Below are 25,605 nucleotides of genomic sequence, written 5' to 3'. Positions count from 1 at the left end.
GAATTCAACATATGGATTGCAGCGGATGAATCTGGTGATTGTACAATCTATGACTATTTCAAAAGTGGAAAAAGGATATATTCAAAACTATAGTTTGAGCTGAGATCATATAATAAACGTTGTTTATTGAATTAAAAATGTCAATTTCCAATAGAAAAGTGCAACTGATTTCTATCCATTGTTTATCCCAAAGCAGGGGGCAGTGAGTACAAGATAGATACGTTTTTTCATTTGATAAAAGTACGGCCGTAAGTCGGCCACCACTTTTGCCTCCCATACTAACCAAACCTCGATGTGCTGTACTGTGAGTTTAATTCATTTCAATATTTGCAAACCAATAAATATATGAGGTAATGTTGGTTTGGATCGAAAGCTTCAACGAGAGGCGCTCAATACCGCGAATTCGAACACAGTCAGCTATGACATACAAACAAGCAGTTGCTTTGTACAATTACTGGAATACAAATAGTATATGTTGATGTTTATACCACCTGGTAGTCAATTTGCAAGCAGCCAAATTTTTGTTTCATTAACAATTTGATAGGTTTGAAACATACAACAAAGCCATAATTAAAGGTACTTTGATGACTTTTCATTGCTTCTTGTCAAGTTGGTATCTCGTTTACAGCCATATCCACATAAAATGAAATGCTTCATTCATCTTGTAATGGCTGATTCGGAAATAAACAATGGTTGAATCTCCGTGCGCTTTCTACTGTAAATTGACATCATCAATTCAACAAACTGTTTGCGTATACAATTTATTTCCATTGCAGCATTCTACAAATGCCAACTGGATTTATATCTGCGATCGTAAAGACAATGCCTAGTGGTAATCTATAAGAACTACAACTCGAAAAAGTAACAGTCGAGCCAATTTTTTGCAACATTGTCAATATCGTTTGCTCAACTACCACAAATTTGGCTAGTTCAACTATTTTTGCTAGTGAAAATCAGTCTTTATTTATTTGGAGAACTCGACAACAGGCTTCCATGCAATGATGGTATCACTTGACGAAGCGCATATGGCCAGCCGAAGAAGCTGTCCAAGCTTGACAGCTTCGTATGAAGGAGTAGGCAAGTCAATAGTTGATGCAATAGGCACGCTCAAAAGCGATCGAGGAGATTGTACAAATGGTGTCAACTTTGGCATGACAGAGGTCAAGATCCGAACTCTCCAGTCATCCAATTTGCCAGTTTCTACAAAGTTTATAAAAAGAGTTGGGGTTAGACACATCGATATGATTAAAAAATAAACTAAAGCAAGGCGTGATACATCTTACCAGAATGTTTAGAGTCAACTGGCGTAAATGATCGGGCAATCATCACAATACCAGCCAACGATAGATGCCAAAGTCGATGGCAAGTGTAACCTTGTGGACTGTAACCAGCATCTAATCCAGTGAAAAGTACACGAAGTACTCCATAAAAAGTGCTAGGAGCATCGCGCACCAGATACAAAACTAGGCTATCTTCAGCGGAAGATTCAAGAATACACCGCACAATCCATGCAACAATATGCTCAAGTTGATATACATCAAACAAAAAGCAAAAATGATCTACCAGATTTTCAAACTGCCTTACAACGAGAACAAACTGGTCACGTTCAAGTTTGGGCGATACATTGATATTTCCAAGGATTGAGAAAAAAGAGCGTGTTGCTTCTTGATACACTTTATGAGAGGATAGTTTTTTGAATGAAAAAAGGAAATCCACATCTGCAGTAGATGCTATGCTGCTTGAATCTTGCAGTAAACGGTTATTGTCATCAGAATCTAACCGAGTCAAGTTGACTGAAGGATCAAGAAGATTGGCAGTTGGACAGAGAGACTTGGTAACCATAAACAATTGTTCAATGGACTCTATTCCAAGAATACATATAGAAACACCAGCATTGGATGAAATGGTAGTCACGGCTTGAACGACCTGAAGAATGCGCAACACCAAATTAGCATATCGCTGACCGCTGCCATTCTTGATCTCCAGCAATCTGGAAACAAGAATATTTGTCAAGCGTGCCATTTGAGCAATCCATAAATGAGCACCACTTCGACCACTCTCTGTCCAAGACATCATGGCAGTATTAAAACAGCACAGTATCCGATGTACTAACACCGATAGACTAAGCATGATTTCAGATACCTCGGATGTATCCAGTTGAATACAGCATCCTTCTAAAAATCCTAAAAGACCAGATCTAATCACCATTGTGGCGACTACAGTCAAATCATTAGTGGCCTTGAACAGAATCTCTAGTACCATTTTGCGAGTGCCTGTATCTGCCATTGAGGAATGGAAATAGCTCATAAGAATCTCTATCACATGTTTGTGTTGGTAGAGACGATAGTCAGATGTGGATTTAAGTCCTGCAGAAAGGACACGCAAAATCCACATACGCTCACGAACATTCGAGTCTGAAGATGAGAAAAATAGAATATTGAGAAGTGGAATGCTACGCATTTCTAGCAATGGTCGGTAGAGAAGAAATCGGTAAATGGGTTGAAACATGATTCCTTCTGGCTTCAGCAAAACAATCAAAGCATGCGCAAAGAATGCCGCCATAGATGCTGGAATAGGGTCTGGAGGTGCATTTTTGATTGAAGATATTGGAATAATGATATTTTTGAGACTTTGGAGTAGTATCATGAGTTGATTGCGCTGTGTTAGATCCGAGTCTCTGATGGCCGTGTATGTCTTGCAGAGAATAAAGTGTGCCAAACGACGTGTAGCATCGCTTTTAGAAGAAAGAGCCATAATAACCAATCCTAGTGCATTGCTTTCAATAAGACAAAGTAGATCAAGCGGATGATTTATACTAGAAAGAGCACCTGCAACAAGAGGGAGAATAAAATTGGGATCATACAAATACGCGAGACTAGAAGAATGAACTTCAAATCTGCTCGTGTCGTTTGGATTACTGGGATTTATAGCAGAAACATCGGCAAAGGAATCCATTTCAGTACCAACTGAAAACCAGCCCAATGAGCGTGCCATCCACCGTGAGTTAATTGGAGCTATTGGATCGGCATAAGTATGTTGATGCAGCGCATTTGAATTTAATTTATCTGTTTGAATAGCCCCCCATCTTCCAATATAAGGTGAGATGGAGATAAACGCATGTGTTTCATAGATGAACAAAAGTGATAAAGTAGCACGATCACAGGGCGATAATGTTCCATAGTATGACCGTACAATTTTTGGTAAATATTCCGGTAAACAACATTGGTTTGGATCTACTTCCATGATGCATTGCAATAGCTGAAGCAGATTAAATTTACTTTCTGAATTTTGCGGAATAGGTGATGACCGCAGAGATGCTTCTAAACCAGGAGTCGCAATGGGTTCCATAACATCATCAAACTGAGAGTGCGATGTAATCATATTCACTAGATTGGGTGCTGATAAGAGTCCAGCAGGAGTTGTCTATTTCACAAAAACAGAGTCGCAAAATAAACTTGAAGATTAGTAGAATTTAAAAAAATATTTTTCGAATATATCGATTCAACAATGCTTACCGTGCTGGGGTAGAAACGAATAACCAGATGCTTTAAAAGCAACATGGCGCAGGGATCAGTGAACCGGAATTTAAGGCAAATCATAAACACTGCTTTAACTAGTGCAATATTCTGTATTGTAGTTAAAGCAAGACTCTGCTCAGAAGAAGCAAACCAGGCAACAATCGTGGAAAGAGATGTTTTAAGTGGTGAATCAATTGCCTCGCGCTTTTTTTGAGAATAAACTGAATGTATCACAAACAGAGCCAAATCGCCAAAAGGAACATCTGTATATCGATCAGAAAGATTTATAAACATGGGCCACAATGCGATGAGTGTCGATGTTGATAATTCCAGCGATTTGATTGTTGTCTTTAAAATCCGGGATACTAAACTCGGCAGCCAATCGGACGGCAAACTATTATCAAACAAAAGAGCAAATGCAGGAAATGCAGTCAACGTAGATTGGTGCTGATCACAATCCAAAGACACTCCAGTCAAACACGATTCTATGGTTTTCAACTCTAAATCAGCAACATTGACAGCAACATCAGCTAAAAGTAGCGTATGTTCAGATACAATATTATCAAGCCACTGGATCTTTCCACAGCCATGATTTGACACAACTGTCCACGCTTGAATAATGGCTCTAACAACACGAGCGGATCTTATTTGCAGAGAAGTCTTGCCATCCTGGACTTTTTTGAATTTTTTAGACGAAGCCTTTTTTTTAAAAAACTGCAGCAAATGCAAAGCATGTGGAATGCTCGCGACTGCATTTTTAGTTGCAAAATTCCAAAGATCGTCATTGTTGAAAGCCTTAATACTAGATACAAGTGACTCTGGTGTTAAAACAGACCAAATATCTAAAGGAACATCCGCGTTTAAAGTAATGTTAAGATTTTGGGATTTCATTCCAACGGCGAGTTCTCCAGAAATACTGTAGTGTTGTATATTTTTGATATCATCTTGTGGGTTTCCTATAAACTGTGTGATCAACTTTTCAGCTTCCGCATGATGGCATGTCAATGCTAGCAGCAGTGCTTTAAAAAGCTCGCCTTGCATTTTGACACAAGTGCGCGATCTGGATTTTTCAACAGAAATATAAGTGGAAATTAATGTAAACAAAATCTCATCTTGTAGACGATTTCGATCAGATTGTTGAATCAGAACCATTATTCGGGACTTGATATCATCAGCGTTTAAAAACTGCATGAGAGTAGAAGCACCTGATTGGAATTGCTGCAATGCCACATCCGTAATCGTTGATGACTCGGATGCTGTCGCTGATAGATTGATGAGCGATTCTACATAGATCCAAAACTTTTCGACATATAAATCCACTTGAAATTCATCAGTAGCCTGAATATGACATAATAGAGACACTGTGCTGCAATCCTCGGAATTCAGAAAAAGGTGTAAAATTAAAGAGTGGTTGAAGATCATCGAAATCACAGCACGACCGCAAGCATTGTTTTCGGTCAAAATAGACTGCTTAAGAGTCACTGACACCAGCTTCAAACAAAGTTTTACACGAGACTCTATTGCTTTGAAAGACTTTGATTTTTGAACAGAGGCATTTGTCCAAAGCAGCAGTGATCCTAAATGCAGCAAATACAGCCGAGTATTCTCCAAACTGATGGGTTGCGAGAATAGATTTACAAAATAAGATTGAATAATGCTATGGTCTGCAAGAGCATCCATAGCAAAAGGGCCAAAAATATTTGGAATGACAGCCAAGTGATTGCTTGTAAAAAATTCACTGTCCCCAGATTCAATAAGATGAAGCATTAGGCTTGCGTCTGGAAGAGGAGAGCACACTTGAATATATACCCCAAGTGAATTGTGTTGCGACTTGAAAGACGTGACTATTTTGGTTGCGTACTTGCATACAAATCCTGCGTTGATAGCAGGACTAACGTTGGATGAAACGAATTGTTTGATCATTGCTTTCCCTTCTTTCCATCCAATCGACGTGTCTTTGGAATTAAAATCAAGAGGCTCATTGTCATTAGAAAGGTCTGCAATAACAGAGCGTACCCAATATTTGCAAAGCGGCATAATGCTTGATTGTAGTGCATTATCTGGCCAATGATCGTCGTAAAGAAGGCGATGAAAAAGCTTGATGGAAAATAAAGACGTGGACATGGCGAAAGTCGCTTGAACGCACGATGCAACAAAAAGCGTGGTCAATCCAAACCCACATTCTTTGAGAGTAGTCCTGATCAACGACATTAGTATTGGAGGAAATGGAAATACAAATTGAGTAGATTTAGGCTTTTTAGTATCAAGAAGATCAACATCCATCGCATTGGATTGTAAAACACTATGCAGAGGCATTGTGTTCAATTCGGCTTGTTGAGTTAGTCGTGAAATGGTGTCAGATATCATCATACAGTTTTGATTACAACTGCAAAATGCATTATCTAGATACTCAATCAGAATGATGCGCTGTTCAAGAGGGAACACAGATAGTAAATCCACAATTACCAAAAAGTAATCCGGATAATCTTGGAAGCAAAAGTTTTGGTTGAGTGTGCTGTTCAACAAATTCAAAATTTCTTTTACAAGATCAGAATCATTGCTCTGTGTTGCAATTCTTATCAATGTCACAAAGTGCGTCCATTTTGATTTTGGATATTTTGTCAATACTTTAAAATCGTAAATTTCTTTCAAAACTAGAACCACAGCTTTTTGATAATCGACAGATTCTTCAGAAAGCGTCGGCGGAATAAGTTTTCCAAAATCAAATCGAGATTCACGAAAGAGCTCAGGAAAATGCCTTTGAAATCCACGAATAAATGATAAAGCTGCAATCCTCAAATCATCAAGAGATGTGCTATCTTCTTCTTCTTGCCGATCCACGTTTTGCTGAAGCGAAATGACCATTTGAACGTCTGGCATCTGATGACGTAGCTGCTGAGATAGTTCCATGACCCATTTTTTCCACATTTGAATTGCTGCAGAAGCATTTACAACACCAGAGGCATTTAAACGAAAAATGATTTCATCTGTTTCATTAATGACTTGGGTATACTTTTCTAATGTTCCAGACAACAGAGACGAGCAAGCAAATCTAATATCCCTCGACGAGTGTTGAAGTGCGCGTGCTATAAGGGCTCGAGAAAGAAGTGGGGGAAGTATGTTGGAAAGCGCATTCTCTAATGGAGGAGGTGCTAGTATAGTTGTAGAAAGTTTTCCTAGAAATTCGGTGGGAACAGGCAATCTAATCATTGCAAGCGCCATGGTTGTATTCGAGAGATATCGAGTAGATGATCGTGGCTCGAAAGACAGTGAAGCAGTGCAACTGGCCCAAAACGAATGCACTAGTTCTGGACAAGCCGCAAGAATGCCAAGAAACAGTTCTCGTTGACGCATATCGTCTGAAAGTTTTAAAGATGTAATTAATCTGAGCAAAGCTCTGTTGTAAACCTTGCCACTATCAATTTTTGGCTGCTGCAAAAATTGATGAGCGCCAGTCCCAGAATCCAGTGTGTGTGTAGTACCAATAGTGGCAATGGGATTGTTTTTAAAAACAGCTGGATACCAACCCAAATCGCTAAAACAAATACCAACTCCAGGAGTGGTTGAAATGTGCATGAAAAATGCATGAACAATGTCGGCAATTGTTTGGTTTGGATTACTCGGAGATACTACTCGCGGAGAGTCTAGACTTTTGAACGAATAAAGTGGAACAAGATTATCCAGTACAATTCGCGGGAAAAATCCTATTTTTATGGTTCGAGACAAATGCAGATCATCAACGATATTGGTTTGTAGTATAGAAAGAATAAACTGAACAGTCTCATAATTGTCGTCTTTTATGCCAATAAAAATTGCAGTGTATAGATTCTTGACGCTTAACAATGAGCTTTTAACGAGTGTGTCCCCATTAGTGATAAATGCTAGAATAAACTTGATCATCAACGATCGAATGTCTGGAAAATAAAAAATCATCAGCTTTTTTTGTCAAGATCAACGAGTTTAACCCATTATTTTAACTTGAATGGTCGATATACCTTCAAGCATTTTCCCTGTAGGTTTTCCCAATTTTCTTCTTTTTAAAAGTCCTGTAAAAGTCTAAAATAAATAGTAATCCATTGGATCAGCCAAATTTTAACCAATATCAACTCCAAAAACATAATTACCTTGGATGTAAAATCAAATGAATCCATCAACAATCTAGTCACACTGCCTCCATGGCTAGCCATTGATAGCAGCAGTTTGAGTGTACTGATAACAAGAGACTGTTTTTCACTGGCCAGATTATTGTAAATGTCCTTGAGATGATTGGAAATGATTGTTTTTGAAAGATTCGTTCCTACAGCCCAATATCCGACTAATCGAGAGGATATCAATGCATAGCCAAGACAATCTAATACCGAATCTAGTGTTGTAACAGAGTTCTAAAATGGAGAATATAATGATTAGTATTGAATCGTTGACTAGTCATTGATTCTATTTTAAAGCTGTATAAATTGAATTTTACCGATGTTGTATATATCCAAACTCGCAATAATTCTGAGCAATTTGGCGAAGTTTTAAACCACGACTTGAGAAAAGCGGATTCCTCGGAAACTTCATTGTCAACAGCTTCTGTTGCGATTTTGCAAGAGAGCTCGGCAAAAGAGTTTAATGCTGAATAAAATCAAAGTGTGAGTTTAGTAGACGCATTCATTCAGAAAAAAATGAACTAAATCTGCATCTTAGTAGCAGCAGAGTTGAAGGATCAATCAGCCCAACAAGATTGTAGCTCGAGCTGGATGAAAATGCGATTCAAGCAATATTGGTGATCACTCACCTTTTTCTAGAACCTGAGTATTATCCGATTGAAGTAATGATGTCCACTTTTCCACCTGTAACATTAAAACGGACCAAAAATATAAATGAAGAACAAAAAATGAATTTGAATTTTTGGTGAGCAGCAGAGCTCAAAAGCAAATGAATATCACGTGAACTGGTTCAGTTTGTGAGCAGATGTTGGAGTTAAACCAATATATTCTGAATCTCAAAAAATACAGACTTTTATTACAACCGTATTGAAGTGGAATAAAGTACTAAATAGCAGTGTCGGTGTGTAATAAGCAGTCAATGTACTGGACAACATTGACAATTCAATGGTGATTGACGTGCACAATTGTATTACTGAGATGTGCATCGTTGTTGTTGAGCTGGAGTTTAAACATTATTTATTTCAAAACAATTACTGCAAGATAAATACAAGTATTTTATTTTGCGTGAATACTGTTGTAAAATATGATTGGTATTTATAAACATATTGGAGAAATATGCATACTGATTACACGGCATGATCTATGCACAATGTAGCTGAAGGTAAACCTATTGAATCTGAATGCTTGTTTTTTAGTTCAGTCTCTTCCTGTAGCAATCTCAGATGCTCTATAAACCAACAAGGAAGATTCTTTGGAAGCGTTACCAGATCCAAGTCAAACAGTTCAATAAACTGTTCATTAACATATCTGCTTTTATTTCCTGCAAAGCTTCGATACTTGAACAGTTGATGTGTTAGCTGCTTGCATTTCATATTATTTAGAGCATCAAATCACTGGTTTACCTCGACGACAATAGAGTTAAAATTCCAACCTTGTAGTTTCCTCAAGCATCCAACAAGAGCACCAGTTTCTTGGACTCCAGATCTGATTGTCAGAAATAAAGTTATCAATATGTTTGTACGAGGCAGTATGTATAACATTGTGGAAAGACACTAGAACGAGTTGCTACAGCCATTAGTCCAAGTGTAGACTTACGTGCACATTATAAGTAGTGGGTGTTTGTCTGCATTAAGAATCAACTCCAAACCTTCCTTGATCATCTCTTCAGACACTGGTCTCCAGCTGTTGGTGTTGGGTTTGATGAGCTGCTGATATCCGAGATGAATCTGAATTGAACAGTTATACCAAAACAGTCAATATCCATACCAACTCAGTTGCTGTCGCAGCAGCTATCTAGCTTAGACAAACCCTACCAGAGTCATGCGGTTGTCTTCTATCCAATTAAGTAAGCTTTTCGTAGGTGCTTCTGGAGAGAGCGACAGAATGGTTTTGACATGTCTGAACAGCGGATAAGACGCTGGCTGCAGTGATGACGATCTGTACACTTTCTTCTCAACAATTCCGTAAACATCCGGAAAGACAACTTGTGAAGTCATCGAGTGTTAGCAATAAAAATGCCAATTTGTCGGTCAGTTTGGCAGTTTGCATTCAACAAGTTGACAATCAAATTGTCAAGTTTGCCCAATTAGTATATTTGGCAAAACACTGCAGTCTCGGCATAATGGACTCGAGGGATTTCTCTGCAAGGCCGGATATCCCTGCCCAGCAATACAGCAAAGCGTCTGCAACGACGAATTCACTTTTGGATGCAAGTCTCGGTCGAGGCCATGAAGTACCAGGATTGCTGCATTCCAACCAGGCCATCACTATGATTGCTTCTCAGAAACCTCCCTCACATCGAGACCTCTGTGAAAGAGCATCAACTGCTGACCTTTTGGCAAATAATCCATCTCTTGCTTCTCAAACATGGATCAATTCTGCCAATAAACTGCTCGACGAGGTAATGGAAAGCTTGCCATGGCTGCATTCCATATTCAATTGCAACCCTATATCTTATTCAGAATAGACCGGAATAATGAATCAAAATGTCATTGCATCAGCACTTGTCTAACTCTTGTTTTACTCTTTATTTAGGGTAAAAATGATTATGCTCATGGGGAACTGGACACTGCATTTATCAAAATACAAAAAGGAATCAGGTACAGTTGATTCTAAAATCTTGTCAGATATAATCAGCTTGTTGGTATACCTTGAAAGCATGGATAATCTATCCTTTTGATGTTAATAGACTAACTGAAATCTTGAACTTGGTAGTATCGTACTTGAGGTGATTCCCAAACACAGGGATTTTAATGTAAATGATATTAAATATACATTGTTGCGGCAAGTAAGTTTGATTGGATTTGCTGGTTTGAGTTGTTGGCAATTGCATTCAAGATTCAAATATTTACCCATTTTTTTAGAAAGCCAAAGTTGCAATGGATACTGTGGAAAATTTGAAGCGATTAATTATTTTCAGATCTGAAAGCTGGGAGCGGTCAAATAACGATTTAAAACTGAAGCAACAATCATCTTCAATTCCTAATAGCCCCACCATAACCAAAGGTATTACCAATTCTGTAAATTCTAATATAACAAAGTCATCGACTTTGAATTTAGATGGCTTACCAAAACAATATTCATCACTATCCACTGAAAAAGGTTTTGCTGATTCAAGTCGACATCTTCAAATCCAGCAAAATTACTCGAGCCAGACAACTAAATCATCACCCTTCTCCCCATCTGACTGCAATTATCTCGATAGTTTGGATTTTAAATCTGGCAAAAGAAATTATGCTAGTATAACCTGCAAGCAGCTGTTTGATATTATAGCAGGTCCTTTTAAATCGGTACTTATTTTGGATGTGCGACCCAAGGAGGAGTATATTCTCGGGCATATTGCTTGGAAGCGTCCTCGTAGCGCCAACTCCATTATTCATGGTGGGGTTGTTAACATTGAGCCAGAGTGGTTAAAATCAGAGAGTGTTGAATCAGACAGCTTTGAACTGTTTCTTAATGCATTTGGGTCTAGTATTTTGCATTCCAAGCTTTTTGAGGCTCGCAATCAGTATGACATTGTTGTGTTGCTTGATGCCTCATCTTTTCCAGTTGATTCTTCATCCACACCATTTCAGCTTGCCGATATTATTTGTAACTTTGAATTTAACAAGATTTCAAAGGAAAACCTTGTGATGTTACAAGGAGGATATACGGCTTGGTCTGATTACGTTCAACTACTGCCTGTTCCACAAAGCGATTGGGTTGAGATTGGAGAGGGATGCGGCATTACCGAAGTGGATAATACAGCCATGGTAGATGAACTTGGAAATCAATCAAAGGCTCCACTACAGCAGTCTATTTCTTCAAACAACTACCCTTTGGCTCAACGCGAATTGCTCTCGACCAAAGATACATCACATTTGAATCTAGACGCCAATTCACTTTCAAAGGATCATCAAAAATCACCCGTACCTCTTCCTCAACATTCTTCGTCTTCTTTAAATGAACCTCAGGTTATTCGAAGTGTTCACGAGTACGTCAACCAACGAGGAGCATCATCAAATTTCGATCATGCAGTCACATCGCGCAATATAAATCAGTTGAACACATCTGGTATTGGAATGCCGCCTGGGAAATTCAAAGCTATTCAAGATCAATACCAGGAACAGAAATTGGGATCAACAAAACCTTTTTCACCACCACCCGTGTCATCAAAGTATAACGTTTTACAAAGTACTGGATCTCATTTGAAAGCAGACGAGCCAACTCTATCTCAAGTACCAACTCGGATTCCATTTGGAAGTATCATTTCCAATGACACAAATCAGACCAGTGGCTTATCAGGTGCATCGCAACTATCCAATACACCCCCTCAATCGACTAATTCCAATTTGGGTATTTCGATTATGTGTGCTAATGCATCACAGCGACCTTTGGAGAAAAGCTCATCTCAAGAAGGCTCTTCGCCAAATGTTCCAGAATATGCAACGTATCCCGCTGTTAGCCCTTATCCTAGAAAATCACCAAATTCGACGGATACTTTTTATACAGAGCATCCAACTACTAGTATGGCTCAATCATCAACTATGGAAAGTGAACTTGATTTTAATACAGAAATGACAGATTTTATTGCGGCATACCCCGAGTTAAGTTCTCCCACTCGGGAGGCTCCAGCCATTCCTGCAAAACCGGCAGCATTAGAGCGTATGAATCTATCACGTCCACGTATGCCTAATACTACTTTCAGCCCTGAAGAATCAAATACTATTCCTTTGGCAACCCAGCAAATTTCACCATCAAGTTCCTCATTGTTAAAACCAAATCCTTTTTCTAGCATACCCTCTAGACAGCATTTGTCCCCTCCGTCGCCCCCATCAACTAATTACCACAGTTCAATGGCCCATAATGTGAAAGCATTTAATCCTGAACTGATAGGCACCACATCTTTTTCAACTTCACCTTTGATGCCAAAAGCATCAAACACTTTAGCGGCTAATAATTACTCGTCCACTATCATTACTCCAAAGCCAACTGCAATGCGAAGAACGTCTTCCTCTTCGCCTTCTACAACTGCGGATACCCAAAGAGTATATCATCCATTGCAGGCGATGAATAATAATACACTTATGAATCGACTACCTTTACCAAATTTACGACCTCCCGAAAATGTTGCTCACAGATTCATACCTCGGAATACTCCAAATACTACCCTCAGCGATTTGAATACTTTACAAATCCGAGCATCCTCTACAGAACTAGGCATGGCTGGGCTTCGTAACCTTGGAAATACCTGCTTTATGAATTCTATTATTCAATGCCTTAGTGGAACTACACTTCTCACTCGATTTTTTCTTACTGGCACATACCGTAAGTTTATAAACAGAGCCAATCCACTTGGAAGCAAAGGCACCGTGGTAGAGTCGTATAGTGCATTAATTCAAACCATCTACCGAGCACAAGAAACTGTAGTAGTTCCTTCAGAATTCAAATCGGTAATAAGCGAGGTGTTGCCCTCTTTTTCAGGCAATGATCAGCACGACTCTCAAGAGTTTCTGTCTGCTCTACTCGACGCTTTGCATGAGGATCTTAATATTTCACGAACAGGTCCAGAGCCGACATCTAAGCCTATGCAGATGATCAGTCGCGACGGTCGCTCTGGTACTCATGTACAAGCCGACGACGATACTGAAGGAATTCCAGACGAAGTACTACTTGAAAAGGAGTGGCAGCTGTATTGCAAGCGCAACAAATCGATTGTTGTTGACACGTTTCAAGGCCTACTCAAGTCACGTCTACGGTGCTTGACATGCAATAAGACATCAACGACTTTCAATCCATTCATGTACTTGTCGTTGCCAATTCCAACCAAGAATCGAAACGGAGTCAAGGGTGGACCTGTACTGTTGGATGATTGTCTAAAACTGTTTGTTGAAGAGGAGATTCTTGATGGGGATAATGCTTGGTGAGTTGGTATAGCTAGTATGGTTGTCAAACATTTATTAATGCATGACTCAATATGCTTTATTTTAGGATGTGTCCAAGGTGCAAAACTCGGCGGCGAGCTACTAAAAAGTTGACGATTGCTACGCTTCCTGTTATTTTACTGATTCATTTCAAACGGTTTTCATTCGATGGTCCATTTAGGAACAAGGTGGGAACCTATGTATACTTTAAACCAAAGTACGTATGTTTCATGAATCCGATTTCTTTTGATGATAATAGACCAACAAGCTTATGGTGAATGCATCGAATGGTCTAATGAAATACCTGACACTTTGTTGATTTTTTCTGTGTAGCGATTTAAACCTGTCGTCATATCTAATGCCCAGTAGTACACTTTCAAATACCTTATTACTTAACGTCAATACTTACTCGTACAATTTATTTGCTGTATCTGTAAGTTGCATCATCTACAGATGGGTAGGATTGTTTCTTGTTTGATACTGATCTTGTACGTTGATGTTAGAATCATTTTGGAAGTCTTAGTGGCGGCCATTACACAGCACAAGTAAAGAATGAAGTTCTTCAACAGTGGTACAATTTTGACGATTCCAAGATATCCAGTATTGATGAAAAAACCATTCAGGTAATGTGAATCTATTGCTGCTGTTTGATTTATTCCCAAAATTGTATGGCGTTTGATACTGACTTGAGAATTTAACCTGTTGAACATAGTCCGAGGCTGCGTATATTCTTTTCTATGTCCGAAGCGACACGGAAGGAAGTTGTAAAAAATGGTGGAATATGGATCCACATTCGATGCTATGATTTACATTTGTTTCCAACTTGGAGACACGATTTTCACTCATTTATCCAATATACATAAATACTACTTTAAACCCATCGTGTGAATCTATTTTAAAAGTATTTTTTTACAGAGCAATGGTGTATGTCTGGTACCGAGTTCCAAAATGGACCACTGACTCGATTACTCGTCCGTTTTGGACAGTATCAGTGCATCGTGAAGAATCGCTGCAGCCTCGTCACGTCCCAACCGCACTGCATCATCCAAGGGAGTATTTCCCCACCCATCCACCGGTTCAAGGTTTACACCTGTAGTATGCGGCAGAGCCGATGAGGACAGCCCTCTCGACATGTCCATCAAGTTGGACAAGCTGAGATTAGAATGCATGCTGAGAGGGGGTACATCAGGAGATATAGGAGACTGGACAGTACATGAAGCAAGATGTTGGCTAAGTTGAATCTCTCTCGCAGCATGGATGATCAGCTGAAGGAGCGCAATGTGGTTATGAGAAACCGCTAGATGAAGAGCGGTGCGACCGTCTTGTACAGGTTTATTCATGTCTGCGCCACATTCCATTAGCATACGCACTCGGGAAACATCACCATTGACAACAGATCTAACAAGTCAAAAACAGCTAGTGAACAAATTGAAAGGATACAGCTTGTTTATGTAATCTACTTACTTGCAGAGTAGCCATGTCACGTCAGTTTCCTCTTCCAAGGAAAAATGAGAGCCAGCTTTTCTTAGTAGTGAAGCCACTTCGACATGACCTCCTGAAACACAATCAAACAAGGCAGAATGCCCAAAGTTGTCACGCAAATGAACGTTGGCACCATGACGAAGAAGCAATTCGACACAGTCACGCTGACCATCACTCGCAGCAACGTGCAATGGCCCACGTCCGTCATAGTCTTGGACATTCACCATATGCTCATACTCGTTTAAAACAGTAGTTAATCCAGATAGATCAACTGCGCGTACAGCCTGACAAAGCAAGAGAGGAACCAACACATTCTCTAAATTGCTAGAGTAGGCTTCTGGATCATCCGTTTCTGCACCGGATTCGCCAAACTGTTGGCCCAAACTACTTGAATAAGAATCCTGTTCGAGAAGCTCACTTGGTCTGCGAGATGTCGAATGTATTGGGCGATGAACACCTAGCATTGCAAGCAAGGACGAAATAGAATTTCCGTGGCTGGAGATGGCAGTTGAACCACTTGGACGCATAAAATAAGTGAATCGTTGACGACGCACCGGAATGGTAAGTTCTCCTCTTAAGCTTTTTCGCATCAATCTGCGCAGAATATGAACATCCGAATACTTGGCAAGTAAATAAGATAGTTTAGTTAGAGCACATTCAGGTGTCATGTCAGCTCCTGGCACGATTCCAATTGCAGTCAATGCCTTTCCTGTTTCGTAAATATCCGTTACAAGCCCTCTTTTACACTGAAAACATAGTTTGAATCAGATGATACGACCAAAACCCAATCATATCAAAATCTAAAGGCAGTGAGACTTGCCTGAGTGCAATTGACGATCACAACACCTCTATCGCAGGCCTCTTTGAACGCCTTGAGTAGTTCATGACGATTGCTTGGTGCATTTCCAGATCCATAAGTTTCTAGAACTACGCCAGCAATTGGAGGTGACAAAAATGCACGCACAGTTGCCTCAGTAATGCCAGGAAATAGTCGCAGCGTTGCTACCGAAGGATTCATGGCCTTGAATGTTCTAAATTCAGCAATTCGTTTTGGCCTCCAAATATCCACCCACGATACATCTAGTATAGATCAGCACAGTGCAACCAAATCAACATGGGGTTTAAAAAACACCAACATATACATACCAATATTAATGCCGACATTGACTAAAGGACGCAGATTAGGAGAATCAAAGGCATTGAAATCGACAGCGTTTACTTTTGAAGAACGGTTTCCTCGAAACAATTTGTTATCGAAAAACAGGCCAACTTCTGGGATGACAAAATGGCCAGCGATTGTTAATGCACCTAGCAAATTATCGACAGCATCATTACGCACTTCGGCCAATGGGACCTGCGAGCCCGTGACAATCACAGTTTTTCCAAGATCCTCGAGCATGAAACTGAGTGCAGAAGCCGTGTAAGCCATGGTATCAGTGCCATGAAGGATGATGAAGGCGTCAAACAGACGATAGTTGACTTCGATATTTGTAGCAATCTTGACCCAATCGGTCATGGTCATATTTGAAGAGTCGAGTAAAGGCTCATACTCGAGAATGGAGTAATTGATGCGTTTACCGTAGAGAGAAGGTGGTGAGATGAGAGCAGGCAGCTGAATTTGTTTAACTGGCGTACCATTGACAACACGAGTGTTTGAAGGGTTAGATGTGGTGCTGCTGTTGGCAGTCGACATGCCAACATTCGAGTCTTCGAGAATCACATTAACCAAATTAGTGAATCGAGGCACTGAATGGATGGGAGTTGAAGCCCCGTGGCCATAGTTGTGAGGATGAGCCCAACCCTCTGCTGTCTGAGTATGAAATCTCAGCATATTAGCCAGCGTCTGCGTCAGATAACCCTTGACTGGTCGATAGCCATGCGGATGAGAATTCTGCATGCCAATGGTTCCACCAGTATATATCAGCAGCACTCTCGAGGTGTCTGCAGAAACCATCGAGTCTACAATGTCCGATTCAACCTGAACATTAACAGCATCGTTGTTGAAAACAGGCTGCTCTTGAACACCTGGACTCTCTACTGTGCTTGCATTCAGAAGCACAGGCATAACCGACGGAATGTTGTTTTGATTCATCTGGACTGTCCCTGATTCAGGAACATGAGCAGACATGGATCTAACGTCTTTATTCATTTATAAAGTACAAGAATCGATTCCCATCCAAACCAGAAATAAAACGATTGAAAGAAATAATAAATATATTTGAATATGCAAAATGTATGCAGCCAGCGAAGTAAAAACAGCGGGTAGGAATCTAGCTGATCAACATTAGAAAAGCTGCATAATTTAATCGATATTGAGTAGCGCCATTTATAGAAAGCACATGGTGTGACCTGCAATCCCTGGTATAAGCCCTCGTCAGTTTTTTATGTAAGGAAACATTCCATTCAAAAGAAAACTCTTTTTATATTGCAAAGATGTGGCGCAGACTCTCAACTCAATTACACATTACACCAGAAAATGCACTAGTATCGATCATTCTATTACGAAAGTAAAAATAAAATTGCATTGGGAAGTTCAGACCTTGAACCATCTCGACCACCTGCTGCTCCCTGTCCAACTGTTGTATCATTTGTTGTCGCGTCTGGCGCATTGGACGATGCTACTCCCTTGGATCGGCATATAGGACATGAGTTGCGATAAGATACAAGCCATTGATCCAAGCACGTCTTATGAAATCCATGTCGACACGACAGTATTCGTAGCTCGTCATCCTCTTCATAGGGTGTCAGACAAATCGTACATTTCTCGTGTGTTTCACCAAGAAGATGCTGCACTCCATAGTCTATCGGTTTAGATACCAGCAGTGATTTCAAATCACTATGATCTGTCGATTCATCTACTCCAAGACTCTCGGCTACAATTGTGTCGGTTGATGTTGATTCTGGCATAGGATCAAACTCCACTCCAGTATTTGCAAACACTCTTGGCAGTAGTGCATCTGCATGCTTATAAACAATCATAGGAATGTGCTCGTCTACATCGCTCTGTTGAGCATTCATGCGACGAGCAGGACCAAGCATCTCACCGAGCTGAAGCAACATATCATAGTCTAATCCCTGAGATCTTCGCTGCGCATTGGTATCTGTTGCATCAGATTGGGCATCACCAGTGCCATCTCGATTCGCTCCATCACCTGTAGACCCCAAAATACCACCATCCAAAGACGGCCCAAGCCCTGATAGTGCTGCTCCAAGAAGCGTTTGAAGCAAAAGTGATCGTATCATACTGCCTGGAGTAGTGCCAGCATCTCCTAATCCAGGAAGCGATCGTGTACGAGAAGCGCGTGGTGTTGCTTGCTCATTCTCACCTGCTTCATCATCACTCAAACCCCTCTGATCATCACCACCTGAATGGGCCTGGTTGGATGACTGTTCGTCTACACCACGAGGTATAGTGTCAGAATGTGTCGTCGTGTCGTTGGTTGCAGACTGCTGTGGATCCATCGCTGTCGAAGATGTAGGCTGTGCATCACGCAGTCCTGAATTAGCTCGAGTGGTTCGCATTATGAGCGAAAGCGCAAAGGGGAGTGCAAGATTAGCAAGTCCTTGTCGATCATTTGGACCAAATGAACTCGGTATTGGAATAGAACCACCTGTTGGTGCAGTATTAGTTCTATCAGATGCAGCCGACCCAGATCCCAAAAACTCGGGAGAAAGCAAAGATTGGCCTGGCAGTTCATGCGATGGCAATGTAGGTGAAGTCGCAAAGCCAGAGCTGTTTCTCGTACCCGAGAGCATAGAATTGGCAAACATACTGAATGGATTAAAATACGGTTGAGTAGAACTTGCATCAGATGCTGCTACATTATCGGATGGCTGTGTAGCTGTTGAGGGTGGTTGAATAGGACCAAAGACCGGTCGTCTTTCCTGAGAATCAGCGCCATCAGGCAGCGGAGCAGTGAGTGGCATCTCAGCAGCAGACGGATCAGCACCTTGATTGCCCATTCGCATCAACAAAGCACCTGACTGCGACATGACATACACCATCCAAGGAGTTGGAATAGATACATGTTCAGTTGGTGTGCCATCAACAGTCTCGTTGGATGTGCCTTGGGGTGCAGTTGCGGAATTTGAATCATTTGCACTGTCTGTTCTTTGTTCAGGCGCGGTTGCCGGAGAATCTGAAGATGCGGTGTCAGTTGAAAGAGCTCGCAAGGCTAAAATAACAAGAGGCGGTCGGCGAGCAGGTCTACTATCAGACTGAGTGATATTGGGTAACGAGGTTTGGGAAGGGATGTCTTGGGTAGATGGGGCGTGTTCAGATTGGATAACAGCACCAGGAATAAGATGAGGTGGAAGGGATGATAAGATGGAAGTCAAAAGGCTTTGCAAAGTGCCATCCAACACCTGACCTCTCTCCTGTCTTGGACTAGTGGTAGAGTCTTGATTTCTGTTACTCTCATTGCCATCTTCGATTTCAGGTTGATCCATCATATCAGATGTATCGCCATGTTCAGTAGATTGATTGATGATTGGTGAAGCATGCAAATCTGAGATGGAATTTCAAAAACAGTAAAAGATGGTATCTGTCAGTACACACACCTGTTAGACATGTCAATGAGAATATTAGATAATTACCAGTGGTAGTGTCCATGTCTGTAGAAATAGCGTTGGAACTGGCTGCAGCCAGACCAGGTGTTGAACCCTGAGAAGTGTTGGTATCAATGCCAGTTTCCAGAGGAAACTGGTCATTCAAGCCCAGAGAACCCTCCACAGTGTTGGCATCAAGCGGAGCATCAGCAGGGAAAGACTGCATGGATTCACTAACAGTGTTTGCCACAGATCGCATGTCAATACGAGACTGACGAGCAGCCAGTAAGGGACGCATGGATCGACGCTGTCGCACACCTGTAATGGAGCCAACAGCATCCGAGTGCCGGGGATGACTGGAGACGAATGACTCTTGAACGGGGTCTGGCTGATGGTCGTGACTCAACACCCCATCCATGTCATCTCTGTGCTCTAGTTCATTGTGGTGGCTTTGAGGTACTGCAGATGGTTCGTTATCATGAGGCGGTAATCCCAAGAATCGTAGGACAGATGTTGGAACTAAAGGATTGACAGGAAGCATCTGTCTGCGGAGCATTCGTGTTTGTCTGGCTCTAGTCGTTGATGCTGTTCCACTCTGTAAAGTCCTTTGTTCTTGGTTTGAGCCATTCTCTTGTTGCTGAGAGCTTCGTCCGTTAGACAACTGGTTTCCCATTGGAATAAAACAAAATACGGCTACTAGGTGTGTGGTTGCAGATGGTACTGCTTTTGTTGAATAGTAAGAGTCTAAGGGTTTCAAATACTAGCAATGTCAGTATAAGAATGCAACAAGTCAATATGCAGTCTAGACTGAACGCAGCAAGACAATGTTTCCAAAAACTTCCATACACATGACATCAACAAGCCCAACATTGATGCTGTTTGGTAGTCTTGAATTCAAGAGTTCAAGTGCACCCATTGTAATGGGTGCTTCTAAGGAAATACACATTTAAATATCCAACACTGCATACACTCACGACTCTAGAATGATTCTGGTTCAGATAGTAATGACAAGTATATGAGGCAAGTGTTTGGCAATAAGAAATGAAAAGCAATCGCGCACTTTCATACTCGACATCAGTCATGCTGTTGGCTATTTTGATGAATTCATTGCATTGATAACAAAAATAACTTTATTCATTTATCTCATAGTAGCTTCTCACTCTGGGTATACTTGCTAGCAACTTATCATACTTGAGTTCCTCCAACTCAGTCATCATTCGCTTGCTCGATGCCACCAACCGCCTCTTTCTTGCCTCAATCTTGTCAACTGATTCACGCTGCAATTTGTTGCTTCCAGAAAAATCAAACGACGATTGATGTGAGCGGGCGTTGGAAGTAGATATCGAAGGTGGTAGTGGTGAATGTATGGATATTCCAGTACTTGTCGTACTGTTGCTTCGACTTTCAGCTTGTCCGTTATGAGTCTGGATTCTAATGGGCTGCAGATTAAGGCTGCCCTTGTTGTTTTCAAAACACTTTAAGCTCACATCATGCTCTCCAATCTGTGAAAGTTTCCGCAGATCCGGATCTGTGTGTGAATGTGATATTTGCTCAGTCTCATGATACGGTGTAGTCAATGATACAGATGTAACTCTGGCTGATGATATCCCTTCTGGTGTTGATGCTGTAATCGGCAACTCTGTCAAAGTGAAACCTGGCTTGGACAGTTGCGAACCAGCAGTCATTTGTCCCATATGAGTTCCACATGTCTGATGTGATACAATGGCTTTACTTGGTAAGCGTTCAATACCTTCATTTGCTTCAAGCAATTCTGCATTGGCATTATTCAGTGACTTGGAAGTACTCAAAACTTTGCAAGTGTTAGATTTCGACACTGTGCCTACGAATCCAGATGTATGTTGAGTATCAGATGATTTGCGTCTCGTTACTCTATCTGATATCGTCCCTGTAGCATCATCACACCGTTTGGTTCAAAATATAAATTACAAGCATTATTAGATGTCATGTTTTTGGCAACATGTTCATATTTATCAAGTCGAGCTGTTCATATTTAACCCTGATCGATTGCCACTTACTCTCTATAATTGAATTGCACGTCAATACAAAATTTTGGTTTAAAGACACTAGTGTATGGTCAACAGTTGAATCAAGAGGAAAATACCTGGTTTTTTAAAAGACTTGTGATCATTATCGTTGATATCAGAAACGAAAATATGCAAGTCAGATAATGATTTTTGTGGTGTCACACCAGGCATACTCTCTGCATGCTGGGCAAGTTTGCGATCCAAAAAACTGACATGTGATTGATTCTGTGATTCTTTTATAGACATACGCACCGATTCATACAGCAATACTGATCCGCTTGAAGTATATGAAGAATCTATTAGATGTATACCAAAAAAGTAGTCATCAGCCAACACGCCAGCAGAAAATACAATATATTAACTCGACATTCAGCATACTCGTGTTTGATTTTAAAATCAGATCAGGGCCGGTATTTGTGGTAGTATGGTTAAGCAATGACTGATTCATACCTGACATCGCATCTAAAAATAGATTTGGACATGAGTTGAAATTTATTCAAATCGGTTTCAATATAGAAAACAACAACTTGATATGAAATACCAATAGATTGTGCTGGACTGCAAAGTATGTCGTATGTTTCTTTTTGTACAAGGCAAGACTCGGCAGATGATGATGCAGATGTAGCAGCCAAAGCACTGGTAATACGCAGAGACTTTCTACTAAGAGATTTGGGAATATGCGGCACAGTACTAGGTGTACTATTTTTTAATTGTAATTTCAACCGTGCTCTTTCGCCAGCAATGCTGCTATGCTTGGGTTGACAAAATGCTGGCGATGTGATCCTTGATACTGGCAGTTTCGACGCGTCCATATTGCTACTAGTATGCACAGGAGATATTGAGGTGGAGCCGTAATGCTCTGTAAGCTTGTGATTCTGTTTAGCAGGACTTTTTAAAGTTTTAATCTGCGCCAGCACATATGAGAAGCGAGAAGAGACGCTGGAGTGTGTATATGGTTTTTGGTCAGAAAAAGTGATACTAGTCTGAGTGGAAATACCAGTAGATAAAATATCTAAAGAGTCTGCAGGATAAACTGCTTTTTGATTCCATGCTGGATAAAACCAATGAAGTTTTGAGTTTGCTACTATTGGCTTGTCAGTGATGTCGGATGTGTTGCCATTGCTATGAATGGTATCTCTAGACGGTCGAAAATGTTCCAGCCATTTAGTAACTCGATCAAACGGCATTACTTTAAAGTTGTTTTAGCTATTGAAATTAGTGTTGCATATATGAAGAAGAATTTGAATATATTGGTTTCACTGCCGTATTCACGTAAATGGAATGCTTGTGTATCTTGCAGTGATTGCCTTGGAATAAATAACTAAATACTCGTTGCGCTTTCCTATAAAAATTGGTTGTCTCTTTAATAGATATTTTCAATTGTTTGTATCTAAAATCTCACGCCGTACAACCCATTTTCTATTATACCAAGAATCAGCAAGGTTTAGGAATGAACAATATAAATCCTTACATCTCGCGACATTACTGTTTGTTGAATGGTTGGCAGACCATATTTAATCAGTGAATTATCATTTCATGGGACTTTTTACCATGTACTCTGGTTCACTTATCGAGTGATTCATTTTACATGAATACGGTGGTAAAGGGAAACCAGAATGCTGGACTTGCTACGCGTCCAACAAGAGCTGTATGCAACATATTGAGATGGATCCGATTGAACAATGCTTTGGGTAGTGACAATAGAGTTTAGTTTGAGGTTTTTGTTGGATAACAGCATCAATCAGTACTTTTCATGACACAATGTCTTGCGTGATAATATAGCGAATTGAACCTGCACGTACCGAAAGGAGTGTGGATCGAATATGAGATGACTAGAATGTAGAGTAATAAACCTGCAACGCATGAACAGTAACGCTGCCTCTTACTGGTGAATGGGATTCTAGAAGAAAGCGAATCAAAGATCCACACTAGAATCAGTCTCGCAAGTTACCTGCAATCCGACCCTATCAATGTCCTTCTTTGGACTTGGCTCATCAGATCCCTTGGCAGCCTTTGGAAAGGCTTCTTCCAATGACATTACTTCAGAATCTTACCCTTTGAAACTTGCAAACTCTGTAGCTACAGATATCAGCAACATGGCAACCTTTGCTAACAGCAAGGGCAGTTTCAGTGCTAACAGCCAGGGAGTTGTGGCTTCTGGGTCATCAGCCACTACTAAGTCTCAACTTCTCTTTGGGTTGGACTTTGGCAAGGACGAGCCCAACTGGGCTGCATTCGCTGTTCAGCACTACCTGGAATCTATCTTGACATCTCCACTGCTGGTTGTGGAAACCCTAACTGATGTGCAGTATCAAAAACGGATTGATGCTACCAACGAGGTGTGTTTGCCAAATAACTCTTGATGCCACTTTACAGTTGGATTGGTGATATATGAATGCTAGTGTATATGTTGCTGTGTTGACGCAGCTATTCAATGCACATATTAATCGTTTATTCTATATCGACTCGTAATAGGATGATTTTTCGACAGACTATGAAACTGTACACCCTGGCAGCAGTGGCAGCCGTGTGATTCCACTTCATCTTCCTCGTATGCACTCGGGCATCTCCTCAAACTTACGACTTATTGCGGACAGTGAGCTGGAAGGTGTTTCTGGTCTTTTCAAAGGTAATGTGCTTGGTATCGACTTATGCAAGTCTGGATCTCTAGACTTGAATTTTTATTCTATCGAGACTGTTTTGGTTTATCGTATCCAGCCAAGTGATTTGCTTCTAAACTGTTTATACCAATTCAACTATTTGTTTAGGGCATGTTACTGATTTTGTCTTTCGAGCTTCATTTTCGATCATTCAGCCAGGTATCGAGGAGTTTATGAATGACATGCTGGATGTCTTTGAAGATGTCAATCCAACTACGAGCATTTTAAGTCATGCCATTACTGGTGCTCTTTTAAGTCCGATCGAAACTGCAAGAACTCGGTGAGCTGATACGAATCAGTCGAGATTTGATCCAAAGCTTAATCTTTGAAAACTTGAGATTTCAGCTTTGTGCATTGTTAGTATTTGAACTAAATCTTATTTTTGACTTGAAATCTGCATTCTGTTGAATAGATTGATTGTTCAGGCAACAGGATCATCAAGGAGAAAATATTTTGGTCCTATTCATGTTCTGCATAACATGGCCAATGAAGAGCGTCCCACCACGTTTTCCACTGCGTTTTCTACACTTTATCAGCCACGAATTCTTCTGCCATCAGTTCTTGTTCATACTGCAGGATCATTTGTACGATTTTTTTCGTCTCGCATCATTCAGGAGGAGTTGGGATTGGATCCAGCATTTTCTCCAATCATGTATCGGCTAGCCACCTTGGGATTTCTGGCATTGGAGGCAGCAATAGTGACACCTCTGGAAATGGCCCGCAAACGTCTGCAAGTGCAGCGGATTGATGCATTCCGTCGATCGCCCAACCCAGTAGCGAGTCCCAATTCATCAAAGTCCCAAACGTTTGAATCTGTCGTGGCGACTTCGTCTACACCATATACTGGACTATTCAATTGCATTTACTCGATTATTTTTGAGGAAGGTGGACGACGACCCATTTCCATCAAATCCAAGAAAAACCTAAATCTGTCAGCATCCGATTGGCAGGATATATATGGAGGTGGTGGCAGCCATAGTGGTCCACAGAAACAATCTGGCGGAATCTGGACTTCGATGGTAAATTTTAGCAAGGGAATCTCTACTCTGTACAGAGGTTTTTGGGCTAGATATGCAACGACGATAGTGCTTTATGTTTCCAACGAGATTTCCCGAGATGACAATTTTTAATTCGACTTTAACACCATCTTTCTGGTTAAACCCACTCCAATAGTAATGTATCAAAACCATTGATGGATTTGTTTTCGTGTTTTGCAATGGCAGAGCTGTAAGACATTGCTTTGGATCTGGACAGCATGTACAATAAATGGTATTTGAAAAAAGCTTCATCTGGACTTGATC

At 40.6% G+C, this 25,605-nt stretch overlaps 6 protein-coding genes across 6 annotated transcripts; 1 reads left to right on the top strand and 5 right to left on the bottom strand.

Moving 5' to 3' along the window:
- Window positions 1–964: 964 nt before the first annotated feature.
- Window positions 965–8,359, bottom strand: BATDEDRAFT_89917 (uncharacterized protein; the record flags this gene model as incomplete). Its single annotated transcript, XM_006680020.1, has 7 exons — window positions 965–1,200; window positions 1,284–3,423; window positions 3,516–7,432; window positions 7,514–7,574; window positions 7,643–7,900; window positions 7,984–8,132; window positions 8,296–8,359. 7 exons carry the CDS (start codon window positions 8,357–8,359, stop codon window positions 965–967), a joined length of 6,825 nt encoding a protein of 2,274 aa, XP_006680083.1.
- Window positions 8,360–8,928: 569 nt separating this feature from the next.
- BATDEDRAFT_6727 (uncharacterized protein) lies at window positions 8,929–9,654 on the bottom strand (the record flags this gene model as incomplete). Its single annotated transcript, XM_006679712.1, has 4 exons — window positions 8,929–9,003; window positions 9,070–9,151; window positions 9,263–9,393; window positions 9,481–9,654. Coding segments are annotated over 4 exons (462 nt in total), but the record flags the coding sequence as incomplete, so codon positions are not given.
- Window positions 9,655–14,534: 4,880 nt separating this feature from the next.
- BATDEDRAFT_25909 (uncharacterized protein) lies at window positions 14,535–17,179 on the bottom strand (the record flags this gene model as incomplete). Its single annotated transcript, XM_006679846.1, has 4 exons — window positions 14,535–14,967; window positions 15,034–15,787; window positions 15,898–16,131; window positions 16,198–17,179. 4 exons carry the CDS (start codon window positions 17,177–17,179, stop codon window positions 14,535–14,537), a joined length of 2,403 nt encoding a protein of 800 aa, XP_006679909.1.
- Window positions 17,180–17,528: 349 nt separating this feature from the next.
- Window positions 17,529–18,951, bottom strand: BATDEDRAFT_37125 (uncharacterized protein). Its single transcript, XM_006679962.1, has one exon. The coding sequence runs from the start codon at window positions 18,820–18,822 to the stop codon at window positions 17,551–17,553; it is 1,272 nt and encodes a 423-aa protein (XP_006680025.1). The 5' UTR covers window positions 18,823–18,951; the 3' UTR covers window positions 17,529–17,550.
- A 1,762-nt stretch (window positions 18,952–20,713) lies between these two features.
- Window positions 20,714–22,831, bottom strand: BATDEDRAFT_89587 (uncharacterized protein; the record flags this gene model as incomplete). The annotated part of the gene is made up of 4 exons (XM_006680019.1): window positions 20,714–21,505; window positions 21,722–21,940; window positions 22,023–22,106; window positions 22,186–22,831. 4 exons carry the CDS (start codon window positions 22,829–22,831, stop codon window positions 20,730–20,732), a joined length of 1,725 nt encoding a protein of 574 aa, XP_006680082.1. The 3' UTR covers window positions 20,714–20,729.
- Window positions 22,832–23,610: 779 nt separating this feature from the next.
- On the top strand, window positions 23,611–25,578 carry BATDEDRAFT_35418 (uncharacterized protein). The gene is made up of 4 exons (XM_006679930.1): window positions 23,611–23,983; window positions 24,120–24,273; window positions 24,413–24,584; window positions 24,717–25,578. Exons 1-4 carry the CDS (start codon window positions 23,615–23,617, stop codon window positions 25,432–25,434), a joined length of 1,413 nt encoding a protein of 470 aa, XP_006679993.1. The 5' UTR covers window positions 23,611–23,614; the 3' UTR covers window positions 25,435–25,578.
- Window positions 25,579–25,605: the final 27 nt, after the last annotated feature.

Source organism: Batrachochytrium dendrobatidis (genome assembly GCF_000203795.2).
Source record: "Batrachochytrium dendrobatidis JAM81 unplaced genomic scaffold BATDEscaffold_8, whole genome shotgun sequence".
Classification (NCBI taxonomy): Eukaryota; Fungi; Chytridiomycota; class Chytridiomycetes; order Rhizophydiales; genus Batrachochytrium; species Batrachochytrium dendrobatidis.
The sequence above is the reverse complement of the archived record's forward strand: the minus strand, read 5'-3'. Positions and strand labels throughout refer to the sequence as shown.